The 20916-nt window shown below is 43.9% G+C and overlaps 1 protein-coding gene across 1 annotated transcript in view; it reads right to left on the bottom strand.

Annotated features, from left to right (window-relative positions):
• Positions 1-20916, bottom strand: part of LOC107125679 (netrin-1) — a 123626-nt gene that overhangs the window by 31681 nt on the left and 71029 nt on the right. Inside the window, exon 5 of the mRNA XM_015429131.1 lies at positions 9354-9428. Within this exon, the coding sequence (XP_015284617.1) occupies positions 9354-9428 (75 nt within the window). The remainder of the gene's footprint in view (positions 1-9353; positions 9429-20916) is intronic.

The following is a 20916-nucleotide window of genomic DNA, read 5'->3' as shown; positions in this document are numbered from 1 at the left end:
ATACCTGGAGATTTTTGGGTGGATGTTGCCTTCTGACACACTTCCGGTGATGTCAGGGGGTGTGGCATATGCTAATGAGTTATGCTAATGAGCTCCTGCACCTCTTTTTCTACGAAATGACCCCTGCTTAAACACTACACCAAACTGGCTTAGATGAACAAAGGGTGGAAAGATATACCAAACTTGAACAGGATATTCTCAATCTGGGCAGAAATACTGTGAATGGGCAAACTATGTTTCAAGAAGAAGAAGAGAAGAAGAGATTGGATTTATACCCTGCCCTTCACTACCCGAAGGAGTCTCAGAGCAGTTTACAATCTCCTTCCCTTTCTCTCCCCACAACAGACACCCGGTGAGGTAGGTGGGACTAAGAAAGCTCTGAGAGAACTGCTCTTGAGAGAACAGCTCTGAGAGAACTTTGACTGACCCAAGGTCACTCAGCAGCTGCATGTGGAGGAGTGGGGAATCAAACTCCATTCTCCAGATTAGAGTCTGCCGCTCTTACCCACTACACCAAACTGGCAAGTATTTCACACAGGCAGCTGGAGATGCCTAAAAAATATTGCTGTGACCTCTACCAGATGAACAATGGCATATGCCACCTGATCATTTACATCTATTGTTTAAACACTGAAGTTAAACACAAAGCAGTCCAGAAAGGAGGTTTGTGCACCACTGTCTGAAAGCAGAAAAGGTCTGCAGAGTCTGAAAACTAGGATAATCACATCTGTTCCAAGAAGTAAAGGTGAGGCTGGGGTGGAATGTAGTATTAATCATGCACACGGTATAGTTCATATATGGAATTTATAGATATGTTTGACATGAAAAGTTTGAATGCATCTTGTTTATAGATTTTTCCAGGTTTCCTGTAAAAATTACAATTTCATAGTTTCTGAGTGAAATCTGCTTTCACCTTTATATTTGTGGTGTAATCTGCTTTCCCCTTTTTTGGCAAAGCTCTGGGTAACAAACTTGGAAATTTAATCTTTTTTTTAAAAGTAGAAGTATAATATGGCATGTACGCTTTAGGATTGATTTCCATGTGTTACAATAGTGTTCTGTGTATCTATTTATTAATGTTTTATTCAATCAGATCTAGACGTTAGCAGATTATTTTTAAATAATTTTTAAATTAATACATTGGCTATTTATTGGCTGGGAAATGTAAGGCTTCACGTTGAACCAAGGACAAATAAATATACCTTAATTTCTACCTTAGAGGACTGAGCCCTGCAAGGACTGAAAGTTTTAAGGGAGCATTCAGTCATGAAGCAGCACTGTGATTTATTGATTAATGTGTTGCTTAAATGTATCCAAAGAGGTTTTAATCTCAGTGTTTAAAGCAGTGCCTCTGACAGGTATGTTCAAAGAGACCACTACAGGCATAAGAAAGCTGCATCATCTGCACACTGCATCATTTGCATTTGACCAAAACTATTGCTGGATAACAATAATTTCTTTGACTCAAAATTCACTAGCTGAATTTAAGATAAAGAGCACTGTGTGTACACTATAACAAAATGGTTATCAAATTAATATGCAACAAAACAACCCTGAATTCAGTTCTCACCCATGATGAATACAATCACTAAGCAAAACACAAACACCATGATGGGTGTACTAATAATTGATGAAAGTCTATCAAGGATAAAAACCTTCAGCAGAGTTTGGAGGCATGTAGACCAAGGAAAGGCTACAGTACAGCCTCAGATATGTATATAAGAGAGTCCTATATAGGACTTTCTATAAGTAATAAGAAATTGGATGACTATAGGATTTGTGGGAAACGCAGAGAGGGAGAGTGCTTAGCTTCCATATCATGTTTAATTTTTAAAAATCCCTTAAGGGTTTTGATGACAAATATTTTAAAAGGCAAAACAGCAAGCAATGTGCATAACATTGCTCCTTTGTGTAAAAATCTTGATTGAGCATTCTAACCGAGGGACTGCATCATGGAGACACACAACCGCTAGTTACCTTCTTTTAAACTTAAATACTTAAGTTTTGGAAACTCTTGTAATTTTGGCAGTAAGATATCAGTCATCACAATAATCCAACAGGTACTCATGACAATAGCACAACCTCATTCCATACAACAAGCTCAATAACAATGATGTACCATCTGGAGAAGTAGTACATTTTCCTTGCTGTAAACTATTTTTTTAATATTTTAAATGTCCCAGACAAAAACGCAATCCAGAAGTTGCATCGCTCAAGAAGTGAAGGCACATTATTTTACACTAAAACTGATCATATGGAAAGGAGATACTACAAGTTCAGCAACAGAACATTTGAAAGGCTTTGAGATAGTCTCCTTTAGAGGCACTCAAGAAAGCATGGAAGCACCATCTGGTGAAGATGCTTCCATTATAAGACATCCCGCTAGATCCCATTAATAACTCCTATGATTGTGTGCAGGACTGGATATCTTCTCTCATGGCAAAATGACAATTTTCAAATTACCTATCAGGAGCCAGTTCTGTGTATTTGGAATGGAACAGAGCACTTAGATGAAATAATATATCTGGTCTTGGTTTTGCCATAATTTGGAAGATCCGTTTAGGAAGAAACCTGCAAAATAATACCATTCAAACCTATCCAGCTGCCTTTTCAAACTAGCAAGGAGTACAGTTTGCCCATGGGATATTTTCCTGCTTTGCTGGTCTTTTACAATAAGATCAAAAGTTCTCCATTCTGGTTATGAGACTGTTAACATTGAAGTGAAGGCACCAGAGCTCTGATTAACCATTTAGGTGTTCAAGGACCAGAGTCTGAAATAACTTCAGACTAAAGAGTTACAGTTTCATTGAAAGAACTACAGATCTCTGTTGGGAAGCACTGCTATACAGGCTATGGAGCAAATCATGGAAGTGCCAAAAATGTTTTAGCTCCAATTCATGAAGCAAGGAGTACAGTTGCTTAGACAAAGGAAAATTTTGTAAAAATATGGAGATGTGCTCCAAAGGGAAGGCTGCCTGGAGAGTGAGTTATGACTTGACGTAGACTCAATAGTAGAACCAATATGCCTACCTTGGAGAAAACTACCAGCTGCACTATACAACTCTGTGCAAGAGCAACTACAGTAGTTACAGAACAAAGACGTTATATCACCAGTGGATGGCACTTGAAAGGGCACGATGCTAGTAGTAAAGAAGCCACTAGGCAAACTACGAATTTGCACTGACCAAAAGCCATTGAACTGAGCACTGAAGAAATGCCCTTATCCAATTCCCACCACTGATGACATGTTGCCAGAACTCTCCAAAGCAATGCTCCCTCTAAGCTGTGGAGTCTTGTGACCAAAGATTCTATTTTGTGAGCTACTGGCATTAAAGATGTGAGTGAACGATTTGGCTGCTGCATAAATTAGCTTGCTCTGGAGCCATCCTTCCTGAGCTAAGACAAAAATGTGTGAGCCGGAGGCTAAAAAACTGTGAGCCAGACTTTTTTTTCTGTCTGCAGTGTTAAGAGTGACTTCTGGCATATTAGAAGCGATAAGGGGTCCTGAAGAGCCAGTTTGGTGCAGTGATTAAGAGCACAGACTCTAATCTGGGAGAACTGGGTTTGATTCCCCACTCCTCCACATGCAGCTGCTAGGTGACTTTGGTCAGTCATAAGTTCTTTCAGAGCTGTTCTCTCTCTCTCTCTCTCTCTCTCTCTCTTTTAAATACTTGAATCACTCTAATTCTTTTTGTGACAATATATTTATTTGATTTTATGGTATAAGCCTATATCATAGATATACACCAGAACAACAACAAGACTACATACAAAGATCCTATGATAGCATTTTTCCTTTCCAGCAACACAGAATAACAGACAGGTCTAACATACTATAAATACATTTTTGTTCTTATCCTTAGCCTTAATATCGAATCTGTGTTGAATAAAAACTTCTGTTTCTATTTCCTTTAAGATCTATGTACTGCCTTTTCCAAACTACACTGGCAATTCCAGGTCCTGTCGCCCCAAGTCCTACAGTGTTCCCTATTCTTGGCTGGCTACCAGTACCACCTGGAACACCGCCTGGGTAAGGCGATGGGACAGGCCGATGCCCTGAGCCGGCTGCTGCTGCCCTCCACGGACACCGATCCTGCTCCTGCACCTGGGGTCCTGCTACTTGAAGGTCTTCCAGAGCCTCCTCTGCAAGCTGCCGATGTCACTGCACGATCAGCCCGTGACCCCATCTTCTCCCAGGTCTTGGGCTGGGTGATGAGGGGTTGGCCCATGACCTCCCCAGGGCCCGAGTTTGTGGCTTTTAGCACCCGGAAAGATGAACTATCAGCTCTCAAAGGGAGGACCGGGTCATGGTTCCCGGCACCCTGAGGCAACGGGTCCTCACAGCACTCCACGAGGCATATCCAGGCATCATGAGGATGAAGGCACGGGCCCGAAGCTATGTGTGGTGGCTGGGGATCGACGCCGAGATCGAGTCGTGGATCCAGAGGTGCCAAACCTGCCAGGAAGTACGGTCAAACCCACCAAGCGCACCAACCCAGTCTTGGGAGTCAACTCGCAAACCATGGTCCCGGCTGCACATCGATTTTGCTGGACCATTCCAGGGACTGTTGTTCTTAGTGACCGTTGACTCCTACTCTAAGTGGCTAGAGATCAGCCCAATGTCTACCACCTCCATGAAAGCCGTAATCTGGACCCTCCGCCGGATCTTCGCTACTCACAGGCTGCCAGACACGATAGTCTCTGATAATGGGACAGCCTTCATGTTGGCGGAGTTCCAAGACTTTCTCCAGAGGAACCTGATATGGCACATCCAATCCACACCTTTCCACCCCGCAACCAAAGGTCAGGCAGAGAGGATGGTGCGCACTGCGAAGGAAGCCCTCAGTAGGATCACGGACGGGGACTGGGAGTTCTGGCTAGCCCGTTTCCTCCTGATCCAGAGGACAACACCTAACCCCGTCACCGGCCACAGCCTCACAGAATTGTTAATGGGCTGGCGCCCCCCGCCCTTATTGGATCGGCTACACCCTGACTGAGCACTGGACTCAAAGAAGATGGTAGAACAGCGCGATGCTCTGAGAGGGTTCTTCCCAGGGGACCCAGTGTTCATCCGGAACTATGGAACCAGAACCCCCTGGACCGCAAACAGAGTTATCAAAGTCACGGGTCCAGTATCCTACAAGGTCTCGACAGAAGACGGCAGGCTCTTAAAGAAACACCTTGACTAACTGAGGTGATGACAGCTTCCGGAGGCAGGAGAGCCACCCCTGTTGGCTGTGGGAATCGGGGCACACACCCCAGGGACCAGTGTCCAGCCTGACCCCCCGAGCATCGAGGAGGCCCCTCCGAGTGAACCACCACCAGAACCAACACAGCCAGAGGCACTTCAGCCGCCACGACAGACGCCCCAGCCCCAGGTCACAGCCCGTCAACTGAAGACCGTCGCCAGTGACCCAGTGCCAGCCCCCCAGCGTTCCCTCAGAGAGTGCCGCCCCCCCACCTATTTACAGGACTATATCACATAGGTGGGGTCGGAACTATGGGGGGAGGGGTGTTCTGTATGTGGACCGCCACCAGGGGTCCATGGCTACAGTGTGGAGCTTAGCTCCTCTAAACAATAGAAGTCTAGGATCCTAGTTCCCCCAGCATGAACCAATAGCAACTTTGGTGGGAAATTCAAACCCTCCAACGGGACTGTGGGTGTGCTGGGTGGGTGTGTATATAGTTGGCCTTGCAGGGCCATTTTGCAGTTCCTGTGTGAAGTACAATAAATGCGTCTGAACGTACGTCATGGTCTGAGTCTTCCATGTGGCGAACCCAGTATTTTACAATAGCCACCCCTCCCCTCCGGATTAAATGGGTGCAGTCACACAGCCACAACTGTCAGGCATTCCCCAGGCATACTCACCCCACTGTAGAATGACTTGGAGCCAGGTTAAAAAGCACCATATCACAAGTGGTGTTTTCGGTTCCCTGTGCATTCATTGCACATGGCAGGATGTCTGAATGTGGGGAACCATGTGCAGAATGGACCAGCAGTCTGAACCTGCAGATCCATTTCTGCCGCTGGGTTTTTTTGGTGTGTTTTTTTTAGTTTTTGCCTATGCGCATGCACCCACCTGCATTTTTAAAAAAATGACAAGGCAGCGCACTTCATGGCTGAGGCACTGCAGTAATGTGAATGCTTGACCACAGGATGACTGCGTGGGTAACTCGCAGCAGGGTGTGCTGTCTGGATGATATGCCCTGCAACATTTTTAACCAGTACAATGAGAGGCAGCCCCATATCACGCCAAGCTGCTAGTGTGATCACACCCATTGTGTTTTCAAACCATAAAATTCTTGAGACAATAATCACAAAACCTTTAGTGAAGTAATTACAGGCAATGTTGATGTGAATTGCAGTGCTATGATGTGGAGATCAAATATTGTCCAGGTTGACTAATGGTACTAACCAACAGCCTTAGCAGAGCATAGACACCTACCGTGTTTCCCCGAAAATAAGACACTGTCTTATATTTATTTTTTCTCAAGAAGATACACTAGGGCGTATGCCACAAATGCATAGAAATCCTGCTAGGGCTTATTTTTGGGGTAGGTCTTATTTTTGGGAAAACAGGGTAATAGCAGTAAGTCTGAAGGGGGGGCCAGGACATTGAATCCATCAGTGGGTGCATTCAGATGGGGCATTTGCAACGGTATAGGTGCCGGTTGGAATCGCTGTACTTACCGGCGTTCACACGGCGAACATCTGCCTTCCCTCCCTAACCGTTGCAAAGAGCTTTAAACCATTGTATTCTGCCACTAGGTCCCCATGTGGTGGTATCCTGAGTGCAACGGTTGTAATCTGAGTGCAACGGTTGTAATCGCTTAACCCCCCCCCATCTGATCGCTCTCCACCGTTGTAGACCCACTTCAGTTCGGAAGCCCAAGGCTTCTGATTTTCGCCCGCAGTTTTTTTTTTAGGTCGGTGATATGCGCTTGGGCGAAGCTTCGCCCCGGCATTTGTTTTTGAAAAAGAGCAGTTTCTGTCAGAGCTCTCGCAGCCCCACCTACCTCACAGGGTGTCTGTTGTGGGGAGGGGAAGGGAAAGGAGTTTGTAAGCCACTCTGAGACTCCCTTGGGTAGTGAAGGGCGGGGTATAAATCCAACCTACTCTTCTTCTTGAGAGAACAGCTCTGAGAGGACTGTGGTTTGCCCAAGGTCACCCAGCAGCTGCATGTGGAGGAGTGAGGAATCAAACCCGGTTCTCCCAGATTAGAGTCCGCACTCCTAACCACTACACCAAAAGGTTGCTTGACCAGTCCAGCACAAGCAGTAATGGGGTGGAGGACAAAAACTCTGCTGCCTATCAGAGGAGATCTGATAGAGGACATTGCAGGGAAGAAATGATCCAAAGAGAAGACAAGATTTTTTAAAAAATAATACGTCTGCAAAAGACTTAACACCTCTGATTCCTGGCATACCAATGAGAATCCAGCCAGAAGGAAAGAACCAAAAGCAATGGACCAAAGGAATGGTGAAAGTAGAAGTAGCACTCACATCACACAAAGTTATTACAGGAGGAGGGCCAGTGATTCATAGGAACAGATGACAACTGTGATCTAACAGATACAATATGCAGGAACAACTCAGGGAGCAACAGGAAGTGATGGCAGAAGAGAGATACCTCCAGACTATAAATCTGCTGAAAGGGAAGATCATTAGGATGAAAAAGATCATCTTGAATGAACAAGAACCAGGATCAGAAACTAATAGTGAGCACTCACAATATAGGGACCCATGGATAAGACCAGCATAATTTAAAGATTATATAACTGAGTTAGGACACAACAAGAGACCCTGCTTTAGTACTGATTTATTGAATTCAGTTCTAGGGTTAAACAGAGATCAGACAGTTCATTTAGTGGATTTATTGATTGTGGTTCTGTTTTTAAACAATTGTAAAACAGAAAGGATGTATCATGATAAAAGGAACTATGTTAACAGGGGCTGTGTTCCTAGGGGACGGGTTCTAAGGGAACAGTGCTCTGACTCTCTCAGCCTACACTTGGCAGTTCAATAAAGCCTTTGTTATGAGCACAACTGCTTGTAGATGTCCTTTCACTGTCATAACACACAGAACCTATGTACATGCAAAAACAACCCCAAAATTATCTTCTTTGTGGCTCTTGTGCTTCCTCTGATATATCTGCTCTTCTCTAGTCAGTCCCTTGATGAGCACTGAATTCTCTGACTCCCTCATCAATAAGGAGATCACTGGCATTCTCTAGTATTCCCCCAAACGTACACACACATACAAATAGCTATCCCCTACTGTACTCAAGCAAGGCTGACTCTTGGTAAAATACTGAAAGATATTCAATATGTTTCATCACTGAACAGACATGTGAAGCTGAGTCTCACAGAACAAAGCCTCACTTGCCATTCTGACTCTTCTTGTCTACACTAGGGCTGCGTTCAAATGGGCAGTTTAATCCACTGTGGCCCCACCTCAAATTAAGCCAAGTTATTTTGTGGCAGAGAATCCTGACCAGATTCAGCCATTTTAGCACGCTTCAATGCCATTTTACCCCTCCTTTCATGACCAGACGGCAGAAACCAGGGAGTCAGCCCGTCAGCCATTTTTTTTAGAAGTTTGCCCTTAGGAGCATGCCCAGAAGCACTCAGCATGCTGGGATATGGAGTTCATGGGGCTGTCGGCCATTTTCTTTTAAAATTAAGTCCACGGAGCAATAGCACAAGTGGTGAAGAGACTGCTGGAAAATGGAGTCCACTGCCGTCTTCCCTCTAATCTTTTCCATTTACCCCTTCCCCAAACGATATTAAAAAGCTGCAGAAAAAGGGGTGTCTTTCTTTAAGAGTTTTTCAAAAGAAAACAAGGTTTTGAGCAGCCCCCCCCCAGGGGGGAGGTGCATATAGACAGTCATGCGATCCTTGCTAACTAGGGGGGTGGGATGGTGGCCGGAAAGCAAGAGCTCAGTCAGACCTGCCTGACTAGAGTGACTAGACGACAGGAAGTCCATTTTTGAAACGGCTCAGACCAACAGGATCGGACTTTATCAGATATCAAACGAAACACGGGGCAAGGGGAGGGGGGAATGGAACTCAGACGACTCAGGCATGACAGACAGATGTTGGTGTCTGATCGTGCACTTTAAATCCATAAGGGAACAGCAAGGGGAACTGATCAAATTGCCCGTGTGAACGCAGCCTAGCGGTACCCATCTGCAGCCTCTATGGCAGGTACCTTCTCCCAGTCCAGACTATGCAAGCATATCCTTCCAGGGGGAGGGGTTCAACACTTGAATATCAGAAAACAAATGGGACATAACTTGTCCCATACACGTGCACTATACAGCAATATTTTGGGGGAGGAGGAGTTAGCTCACCATAGTCTTTCTTGCAATACTTCTTCATGTTGATCTTCAGCTTCCCTTTGGATGCCTTGCAATAGAAATCACAGTCTTCAGGAGGAGACGAGGAGGCAGGAAAAAAAAAGAAAATATTAACAAAACAAATTAGTCTTAAAATGAATGAAGGCTTGAGGGAATAGGGAGGGGTAGGGTGGGGGTTGAGGGAGGGAGAGCAGTAAAAGCTGCAGCTTGCTATGAATAAGCAGCATGCCTGTGATATCCATCTGCCAGGACCTGATTGGGTCATCTAATGGGGGCATTCAGTGAAAAACCTTCCTTTCTAAAGAAACCTTTTTTCACAAAAGAAGCCATCCTCCTCTCCTTTTCCCTCCTCTCTCCTCCCCCTCTTCTCTTCCCGCCTGACAAATTCTTTAAGCTGTCTTCTGCAGGCTGCGGGCTGCCTCCATGGGAGACCCTGGGGCCTCCCTTATTGTGCCACCCAGATCTTTAGAGAGTCACAGCCCCCCATCCCAGTTCTTAAACTGCAAACTAGAGCCTGATTAAAAGCCCACAGAGGCTTCTTTGTCACCCCTAACCCAGACCTGTGTCAGGCTTTGGCATTCATTGCAGAGGGATTCTGGCTGGGGTCACTTCTCAACAAAAAGGGTCAGAGAGGAAATTAGCAGCCCATGAAGCATTAGCAAAGCCTTTGGCATCCACTCTACTGGAGTGTGCAAATAAAATGCCCCAGTGGGACTGCTTCATTTCTAATGGGCCCTACTGCTGTGATTTGATGGTTTTACTCCTTCTGAACATCATCCTGTGTTCTAGTGTTACCAATGTGATGCAGCCAGAAATGCCCACTTTGGCACTGTTTTTCATTTTGGCTGTGCTAGAGCTATTTGATGTCACTTGGAAGAATAGCAGTTGGGCTCTCTTCATCAAAGGCTTTCCTCTGCTGTCATTTTTACTTTCTCCAGTACTTGGTAGGGCTGGGATAAGTGGACCTCCACAGACATGTTCCTTTGTCATCCCCAGGATATGGTGGAAGGGAATGAGTCTACAATGATATCTCATTGGTTAAACCAGCACAGCTGAGGTAGATGCTATATTTTACCATATGGAAAACATTCTATGTAATGTGTGTGACCTTGTTTTTCTACCAACAGTTCAGAATAAGAACATAAGTTAAGAACAACATAATACATAACTTAAGACCAACAATATTCCTCTAGAAAGCCCAGAGCAGCTTACATGGGGCTTCAAGTAGTTTTCTAGTGAGGCATGATAGTATCTATGCCTACTTTATCTCCCTTCTCAAAAGTTAATATGCTCCAGAATAACAGGCACTGTGACCTGTTGCACAAAATGTGAGACTCTAAAACAGAACTATAAGTGATACAAGGTAAAAGCTTGTCAAGTTTGATTGGCAGTCCTTTTCTTTTCTGGTTACCTTTGGCTCTTATAGGAAGTGCAGCTATTGGCTGCGCAGTTCAGTGGGTATTCGGACTCAAGAACGCCAAGAAGAGGCGGCCAGCATCCTTTGAATTATAGAGAAAATTTTAGCTTAAATAATAAAAAAGAGAAGAGTTGGCTAGGTTTTTGGGGAGAAGGAAAAGGAAGGGTTGGGGTAAGGACTGGAGATGTTTTAGTATAAACGGATTAAAGTAGGAGATGGGCGGTATAGTGAGTTTATAGAAGGAGGAGGAGTAATTAACATCACTGTGCATTTCCGGAGTGGAGAGAAGTAAAGAAGTAGTAGAAGTAACACAGTAGATTTTGTTGTGTGTTAAGAGTGTAAAATTGTGTGAGGTATTTTTATATAGTTTGATAAGAATTTTTCAATATTCAAATGATATGAATTGTTTTTATTAACTATTTCCGAACAGTATTTTATATAACCCCTGATTGGCTTTAAAACATTTTAGCTTTGCACTAGTGCTTATCAAGTCTTTCGAGCTATTACAGTGATTGGTTGTCAGATCTGTGCTGATTCTGTTGGATATTTTGGTTTTAAATATGAAATTAACAACACTTAATGTACGCGGTCTTAATAACTGTATGAAGCATTTTAGAACTACTACACAGGTACTCCGGATGAAACCTGATATTCTTTTTATCCAAGAAACGCATCCAAAAAAAAAAAAAGACCAATATCCTACTTTGTCCTCTTTACAGTATCCACTACAATTTAGAGCTGCTGGTTCATCAAAATCTAGGGGTGTGGCAATTTTGCTCACTCAGTCCCTTTGTTTTACTTTGAAAGAAAAAACGAAGGACCCACAGGCAGTGCTCCCTCTAAGCTGTGGAATTTTCTGAGCAAAAATGCTACTTTGTGAGCTATTGGCATTAAAGTTGTGAGCGAGCAATTTGGCTACTGCATAAATTAGTGTGCTCTGGAGCCCTCCTTCCTGAGCTAAGACAAAAAGGTGTGAGCCGGAGGCTAAAAAACTGTAAGCTAGCTCACACTAGCTCATCTTAGAGGGAACACTGCACAGGGATGTCATATTTTTGTCAAAGGATATTTAGAAGGAGTCCTTACCACACTGGGGTCCGTATATGTTCCGAATAAGGAGCAGTTCCCATTTTTGGAGTCTACTTTATCAAAGTTAGAAGATTTTCAAGAGGGAGAGGTTATGATCAGAGGAGATTTAAACCTCATTATGGATAAAAACTTAGATTGGTCCAACCCATTACAAAAATCGACCAAACCTTTAAAAACAGATTTTTCCTTAGCACGATTGCTGGAAAAATATAACCTTTCTGACGCTTGGAGGCTCTGGAATCCATCTATACGAGATTACACCTTCTTTTCTCCACAACATGGATCAAATTCTATAATTTATTATATCCTTCTTTCTGATACACTGATGAGTAGGCTGACCCAGGCAGAAAGTGGACAAAAAAATTGGACCAATCATACACCACTGTTACCTTAATAACTTTGACTCATCAAGAAAAGACAAACTTTGGTCATTAAACAAATCAGTTATAATGCTGGACTCCATAAAAGAGCAGGTCACTACATGCATTAAAAATTATATAGATGATAATAAAGGTTGCAAGGTCTCTCCCATTATAAAATGGGATGCATTAAAGGCAGTCCTTTGAGGCCAGCTGATTTCTTCTTTTTCACATTTGAAAAGGGATAGAGAGGCAAAAGTTCACTCTTTACTTGAAAAAATTAGATATTTAGAAACTGAACATAAATGAACTGGTAATGCCAAAATCTACTCTAAGTTGTTAGCTGAAAGAAGAGTATTCGAAGCCTTGGATACTCAAAAGATTAAGAAGAAATTACTTTTCCTTAAACAGGATACATGGCAGAAGACACCTAAAACTGTTCGAATACTAACATGGAGAGTTAAAGGGGAAAACCACACTAAACATACTTTTGCCCTAAAAGACAATGACGGACATGTCCATACAAACTCAAAGGCTCTTACACACATTATGGCAGACTTTTATAAGCATTTGTACACTTCTAAATGCCCAGATGACAAAGAAAATGAGAACTTTCTGCAGAATCATGATGTAGTGAAACATATAACACCTGTTTTAGGATGTTATTTAACTGTTTGTTAATTGTCTATGTGTAATTTAACATTTTATATTGTTTTATTGTTTTATCTGGCCATTATGCCCTGTTAGCCGCCCTGAGCCTGTGGGGAGGGCGGGATAGAAATCTAAATAATAAATAAAAAATGTACTTGGATGGATGAGCCTATTTCCACAGATGAGATACGAAGGGTGATTAAGCAGTTAAAGAACATTACAGCTCACAGTAATGACTTTCCCCTGCAATTTTATAAGCTATTCACAGATGACCTTGTTGACTTCTTTACAGAGATATGCAATAACATCTTGGATAATGGATCAATGCCTAAATCATGGTCAAGGCAACCATCACGACAATCCCAAAAGATAATAAAGATGTTACATCACCTTCATCTTACAGGCCTATCTCTCTTATTAAGGTGGATGCTAAGATTTTTGGAAAGGTATTAGCCAACAGACTAAGAAATTTACTTTCGGAGATGATCAGTCCAGACCAACTGGGATTCATCCCCAAGAGAAATATGATAGATAATATTAGGCGCTCTCTGGATATACTATCTTTTGGTCAGAAATCTAAGATAGACAGTAGCATTTTGGCACTGGATGTGGAAAAGGCTTTCAGTTCTTTGGAAGTGGCTTTCCTACGGTCAGTTTATAAAAGAATGGGCTTTGGACCAAATTTTTTGAATGCACTTCAGGCGATATATGAGTCCCCCTCAGCTAAAGTTAGTTAATGGGTATTACTCTTCAAAGATCTCCCTGCAACGGGGTACGCGGCAAAGATGCCCTTTGTCCCCTTTCCTGTTCAACCTTGCTTATGAACCCCTGGTGGAGACAATAAGAACAAATCCATTCATTTCGGGAATTAAAATTGGTACTCAAGTCCATAAAATGTCTTTATATGCAGATGATCTGGTTCTCTATTTAAGTAACCCTGTATCTTCTCTGCAAACGTTGCTTCCAATACTAGAGAAATTTCGACATCTGTCTGGATTGCGAGTAAATCTGTCCAAAACAGAGGTATTTCCAATATATCTACTTCTGAAGCAAAAGCGACTCTTGAAAATGAATTTAGGTTTAAATGGACTGAGAAGGCATGGAGACACTTGGGAATTTTTATCCCAAGTGACTTGAAAGATCTATTGAAGGTCAATTACCATCACCTTCAAGAAGAGGTATGCAATAGCATGAAAAGATGGAACAACATGCATATCTTGTGGCCAGACAGATTCCATCTGGTTAAGAGTTTCATCCTTCCCAGATACATTTTTTAATTTAGGGCATTGCCAGTTAAAATACCTCAGTTGCAATTGAAAGTATGGCAACAAGAGCTGAATTATTTTTTATGGGCTAACAAAAAGTCTTGGCTTAATTTTAAGATGGTTCATAACCCCAGAGAACGTGGAGGTATGGACACACCAGATTTAAGACTGTATCATGAGGCAGCTTCCTTGACTTACCTGGTAATGGCAATGACCCAACCCACAGTTGTGAGCTGGCTGCAGATAGAAAATGCTTTTTCTCTAGCTAACTCCTTAGCTGACTTTTTGCGGAATGATAAGAGGAATAGAAATGCAATGAAATTTTCTTCTCCATGTCTACACAGCATGATTGCAATATGGGATAAAAGACGGAAAAAGATATCTCCGGGGAGATCTTTACTATCTTCGATTCAGAACCAGAAATGGTTTCCTCCCACAAATTCTCTGTCGGCAAGCTGTACCTGGAAATCAACTGGAAATTTACGTTTAATGGATCTACTTGATAATGGACTATTGAAATTAAAACAGAATGTAGAGGAACTTTTGCAACAGCATCTTTCATGGTGGCAGTACCATCAAATTAGACATTTGACAATTTCTTCTACTGTTAAAGAGTCAATCTCAAGGCCTCTCACTGACTTTGAAATTTTGCTCAAAAATATACCTGAGTATATATCTGGTCTACTTTATAGATTATATGATATTCTGTTATGATTAGAAATGCCGAAAGCTTATTCTTACCAACAGCTTTGGCAGATAGACTGTCAACAACGAATTTTGGGGGTATTTACCGCCTACAAAAATGCATTGTATCAACAAAAAGAATTGTCTATGATGTTCAAAGGGATGAGGCTGTGTAGCAGATTTTCTCCACTGTTGGTGGACTTGTGAACAAGTACAAGACTTCTGGAGAGGTATTCTTTTACATATCAAGAATATCACAGGGATGGATCTTCCATTTCTGCCAGAGGTTTTGCTATTAGATTATTGGAAAATGCCATCTGGAAAATTAAAACACAACCAATTGACCTCAGCTCTAATTTCGGCAGCTAGAACATTGTTAGCCTCAAAATGGAAAGATAAGAAAATGCCGATGATAGATCAATGGCTCCGAAAGTTGTGGGACTTTTATATTTTAGGTAAACTGAATAATAATACACAACTGAATAGATCAGATCAACAGAAACTAGCATGCACTGAATTGTGGTCTCCTGTTATTAATTATTTGATGGAAAATGACATTTTACCAAATGATGAGAATTATGTGGACTTGATATGAATATATGCAGATCCTTTCATTTTGATGGTCGACCAGGGCTTATTCATCTTAACTTCACAGCTTTATATGCTTTATTTATAGTTTCAATATATGTGTTGTATTTGGCAGTAAAGAAGAATGGAGTTCCACCATTTCCCCCAATTTCACCTTCCCTCTACAACCCACCTTCTGAAATTTCTTAGGTCCTATTCCCCGTCCTCCCAATTATGACAGAGGTTATCCTTATAACCTGAACAAAGGATGGAACCATAGCTATTAGGCACTGACTTTGATAATTTGTACGGAAGCTCATATTGTGTATCATACATTCACACAGTATGTCTTCAAGATCAGATGTTCGTACCCTTGCATGCCCAGAGTGATTCCCTTGATAGAGAAAATGTGACCACCAAAGACATAGTAGCCATGTTCTTTTCACTTTCTTTTAGTGAGTCAAAAGAGGAGAAAAACTAAGATGCACATTCTTTATTGTTTTTCCCAAATATTCTAAATAAACAGTGAATGCAAAGATATTGCCCAGAAATAATTTTGCTTGTGGTCGGATGGGACAATTTTAAGTGCCATCCATCTTTAAGCCTTAGCCCAGTGTTGTCCTCTCTTCTTGCTTATATTTGCTGCCTTTACCCACACTGACATGCAACTTGAAAACTTAATGCCCTTTGTTTTATGGTGCCTCAGCTCTATAACTCGGTGCACACAACAGACACCACATCTCCAGCATTTAAACAAGTTCTGCAGTTTCAGTGTGCCAACCACAGCACTGACCCATCTGGTACATAAAATTAAAAGGTAGAACAGCCAACGTATATACATCAATTGCAATGTGAAGCACTAAACTGAAGCAGTGGTGGCTTCCTAATGCAACACAGCAGAATAATAACAATGCTGCTGTATCTTCCCACAACTTAATGTTGCTTTTGAAGTGCTACAACCATTCACATCCATTTTGAACTATACCTGTGTGTTTATAGTGCCCTTGGGTTTAGATGTGATATCTATGTGATACGAAACAGCTGTGAGTACAGTCTCCACACCATATAGTTTCCACTTAACAGGAACATACTTTATCATTCTGCTGTTCCTTTTGTTACAGGAGAAGGAGCTGCCACGGTGTTTAATTAAGAACTTCTAAAGATGGATGTTGGAGGGTTTTTGCCTCTAAATGATGTCAGCCCTTCAAAATCCTTCAGGAAATTAAGTGTATTCTTTTTGTACGTGCTTCAGAAATGATCCTAAGCAATGCAATGAGATCTAAGGGATGTGTCTTCTTCTGTAAGGTGCTTTCATTACTGCCCTTGATGTGTTTCTTGATTTAATCAGTGGGGAATGATATTTTATATAGGAACTGAAGGAATATTGTCTTGCTATTAAGACTGAAATTGTATGGATAGATTTGAAGAGACTAAAACATTAAAGACCTACTTTCTAGGGTTGCTTGAGCCTAGTAGATAGGGCTGTTGAAAGGTGTGTGTGTGTGTGTGGGGGGGGTATTCCAGGAGCCCTTGAGTATCAGAGTCTCTGAATTCCTAGCTTCCATTTTTTAAAACATCTCTACTGTTTTCCATTGTAGAGATATGCCTTTCCCCTTATATTCCCACAACGGAAAGGGCTAGATACTAAAAAAAAAAGGAAATTGGGGAGTTAAGAGGACCTGGTACATATATTTGTTATAACACTGTATTGATATAATGATTTTCTAGTGCCAATTAACGATTTGGGGATATGGAATGATATAGTATAGCCCTATCTCGTCAGATTGTGGAAGCTAAGCTGAATTGGTACTTGGATGAGAGACTGCCAAAAAAAGACTTTGCAGAGGAAGGCAACGGTAAACCTCAGCTTAATCACTTGCCTTGAAAACCCTATGGGGGTTGCCACAAGTTGGCTGCAACTTGACGGCACTTTATGCATGAACACACAATTAAATATTTCAAAGCCACTTGTGGTGGACAATCTCAGGGGAAATGATTGTCATATAGGTGGGAAAAATCTGAATTTTCCCATCCATCCAGCAAAGGAGGTTTGAGAAAGATCAGAGAAAAGCCCATCAAACCAAGCCAGCATTGGAACAAGGCAATACCTTCCACCATTATTTTCAAGTTTGGTCTCATTCTTTTTCATCTTTACCCTGGCGGGGAAGTTAAAACATACAAAGCTCTTTTACTTAATATTTCATAACAATCTATCAAGAATAACAAAAGGGTGATTTCCCCCTCCCTCCACCCTTTACTTGCATTTATTTATTTTATTAGATTTTATTAGATCACATATTTATTTATTTGTTCGTTTGTTTGTCCGATTTGTATACCGCCCTCCCTGCGGATGGGCTCAGGGCAGTTCACAACAGTTTCAATACAATACCATTAAAACAACAAATAAAATAACAATTAAAACAATAAAACCATAATATACCGTGCAATGACTAATTCTGATCAGGAGTACTGATATTAAGATCCGGCCACTGATGTCAGTTCAGCAGTACCGATGTTAAGATCCAGGCTGCTGAGGAGGAGGGAACCAGGAAAGGAAAGGGATGCCTGCTGCCTTAACCAAAGGCCTGGTGGAAGAGCTCTGTCTTGCAGGCCCTGCAGAACTGCAATAGATCCCACAGGGCCATGATCTCATATGGGAGCTCATTCCACCAGATAGGGGCCGGGGCCGAAAAAGCCCTGGCCCTGGTTGTGGCTAGTCAGACGTCCCGGGAGCCGGGGGCTACTAGAAGATGTTGATTCCTAGGCCTCAGTGTCCTCCGGGGCTCATATGGGGAGAGACGGTCTCAAAGGTATGCTGGCCCTTGGCCATATAGGGCTTTGAAGGTAAGCAGCAGCACCTTGAAATGGATCTGGAATTCAATAGGCACCCAGTGCAGTTCATGCAGTACTGGGTGGATGTGAGCCCACACAGGCATCACTGTGAGCACCCGTGCTGCCGCGTTCTGCACTGGCTGTAACTTCTGGAGCAAGATCAAGGGCAGCCCCACATAGAGAGAGTTACAATAGTCCAGTCTGGAAGTGACCATTGCATGGGTCACTGTAGCTAGGTCTTGTAGGGTGAGATAAGGGGCCAACTGCCTGATCTGCCTCAGATGAAAAAAGGCTTTATACTCCACCCTTCACTACCCAAAGAAGTCTCAGAGCGGCTTCTTTCCCTTCGTCTCCCCACAACAGACACCCTGTGAGGTAGGTGGGGCCGAGAGAGCTCTTGATAGAAACTGCTCTTTTTCAAGGACATCTGTGCCAGAACTACAGCTTGCCCAAGGTCATCCAGCCAGGTGCAAGTGGAGGAGTGGGGAATCAAACCCAGTTCTCCCAGATTAGAGTTCACACACTTAACCACTACACCAAACTGCCCGTGAGGGGCAGGCTGACTTGGGCAAAATATGAGATGAAGGCCCTATAAAAGTTTGCGAACTGGAGGAGGGATTGGAGCTTGCGTCAGGTTCTAGGCGCCTCCCACCCCATGTGTGGTGGAATTCGCACTTGGACAGCTTTGCAAACAGTTAATTCTCATACAATGTCTCCCTCACATGGGTTCCCATCGAGGGATTCATCACAGTCACAGTCACAAAGAAGAGGGGGGTAGTTGCTCACCATCTTTGGTGCTGCCTGTTTTGGGACCTGCTGCTCCACACCTCTCACAGCAGGTCCTGGCCTTTTCCCACCGGCTCCTCCTCACTCTCACTGCTTGGTTCGGTACTTCCTTCCGGGATGTTAACTTGCAAGGTGTGTTGGAACTTTGGCTTGGCCATGCTCTTTTGCAGGGGGGTGTCTGGGTGCTTTTTCTCTGGTTCCTTTTTGGCTGGAGGTGGTGCTGTGGATCCCGGACATGCAGCCGTGAAGTGGCCCGCCTCGCCACATTGTAGGCACAGCCCCTGCTTCATGTGCGCCTCCTGGACCCCTTCCTTGGGCTTGGGCCCTTTTGGCTTGGCCGCTGGACCTCCACCTTTCAGCTGGGTGACTGTGTTGTCAATACGGATCATTTGCAGCCTGCTCTCGGCATCCGCCACCTCATGCATCCAAGCATTCGTGGACATGGGGTGCACACTCCGTAGGATGGTTTCACGAATTTCAGGATACAATCCCAGGCAGTACTGGTCTGCCATCACCCCATCCGGCCACCCCTGCACCTTGGCTGCATGGCGTTCAAAGTCTTCTGTGTACTCATGCACCATTCAGCATGCACAGATAGTTGCATGCCTTTTCGCTCTCCAGCGGGTCTTCATATTGTGCCCGCAGGGCTCACATGAACGCGTCCACTTCCCATAGCTCAGACCCCAGTCGGCTGCTCCGTCCCATAACTTGGAGGCAATGTAATCCACTCTTCACTCCACTGTTGGGAACAGGTGGCCCCAGTACTGGACGAACTTCTCCACCTGCACCACAAAAAATGCCAGCTTTTCTGCGGTGTCATTGAATGTGGCACCCAAGAACTCTGTTGGGCGATGCTCCAGTGCCAGCTCCGGTGCCAGCACCAGGGGAGGATGTGGTGGCACCTGATCCCTTGGAGGCCCCGGAGGTGGCGGTGGAGGGGGGGGGAGGTTGCTGAGCTGGCGGGGCCGGTGCAGGGCACTGTAATTGCAACTCTGCCTGAACCACCTGGGCTACCAGCCTAGGTATGTCCATCACCGTGTCTTCAAGGGCGCGCGATGCCTGGACCTGCATCTGTTCGAGCTGGGCCAATCTTTCCTCCCAGCCGCTCTCCTCATCTCTATTTCCATGGTGCGGCCCCTTCTTGAGTCTATTGTTGTGACTCGAACTCACAGGCACTGGAGTCAACATCCATGTCTCCTGGGTATCAGCCTAGAATAGACCCCACCGGTGGTGCATGCCGGACTCCCTGGGGTATCGGGGAATGGCACCCCTTTCCGAACCTACACCGGGATCGTGGTGAGCAGCACCGGTACCTGTAGAGTGGTGACCAGCACCGTGGTCACCAGCACAGCAGTGGTGACAGGTGCCTCTTCCACCATGGTCACCGATAGCACGGGTTCCTCTTCTCCGCTCATCTCAACATAGAGAGATGCGGGTGGAGAGTATGGTCGATTCCTGACACTAGGTCAGGGTTCCCAGTCAATCACACTCAACACCAGGTCTTCAGAAGATTCAGTTTATTGAGAGAGAAAGTACTTGAGACACCATAAAGTCTTGTGTCAGGAACGGCGGGAGAGGCACAGGGCTTTTGGGATATACCTCATTCAAAGGAGACCCCCTGATACTACAAAGCCAATAAGCAAGCACTATTAAGCGCGAGCTAACACCCAGCCATTAGGTTCCCACCGGGAAGCTCGGGAAGAAGCACCTCTAGCCTCAAGGACACCTGCAAGATAAGCTCAAGCAAAGGAGGAGTAGGGGAGGCGAGCGAGCACATCCCTTTGACTGAACATTCCAATGCATAGCAGCATTAAAGGTTCCCTTGCTCGAAAGGCAGTTGAATCCAACTCTAGGGTTGCGGTGCTCATCTCCGTTTCAAAGCCGAAGAGCCAGCACTGTCATAAGACGTT

The sequence above is a fragment of the Gekko japonicus genome, unplaced genomic scaffold, assembly GCF_001447785.1.
Source record: "Gekko japonicus isolate JY-2015 unplaced genomic scaffold, Gekko_japonicus_V1.1 scaffold2232, whole genome shotgun sequence".
NCBI lineage: Eukaryota > Metazoa > Chordata > Lepidosauria > Squamata > Gekkonidae > Gekko > Gekko japonicus.
Note: the sequence above shows the minus strand (reverse complement) of the source record. Positions and strands in the feature narration are given on the sequence as shown.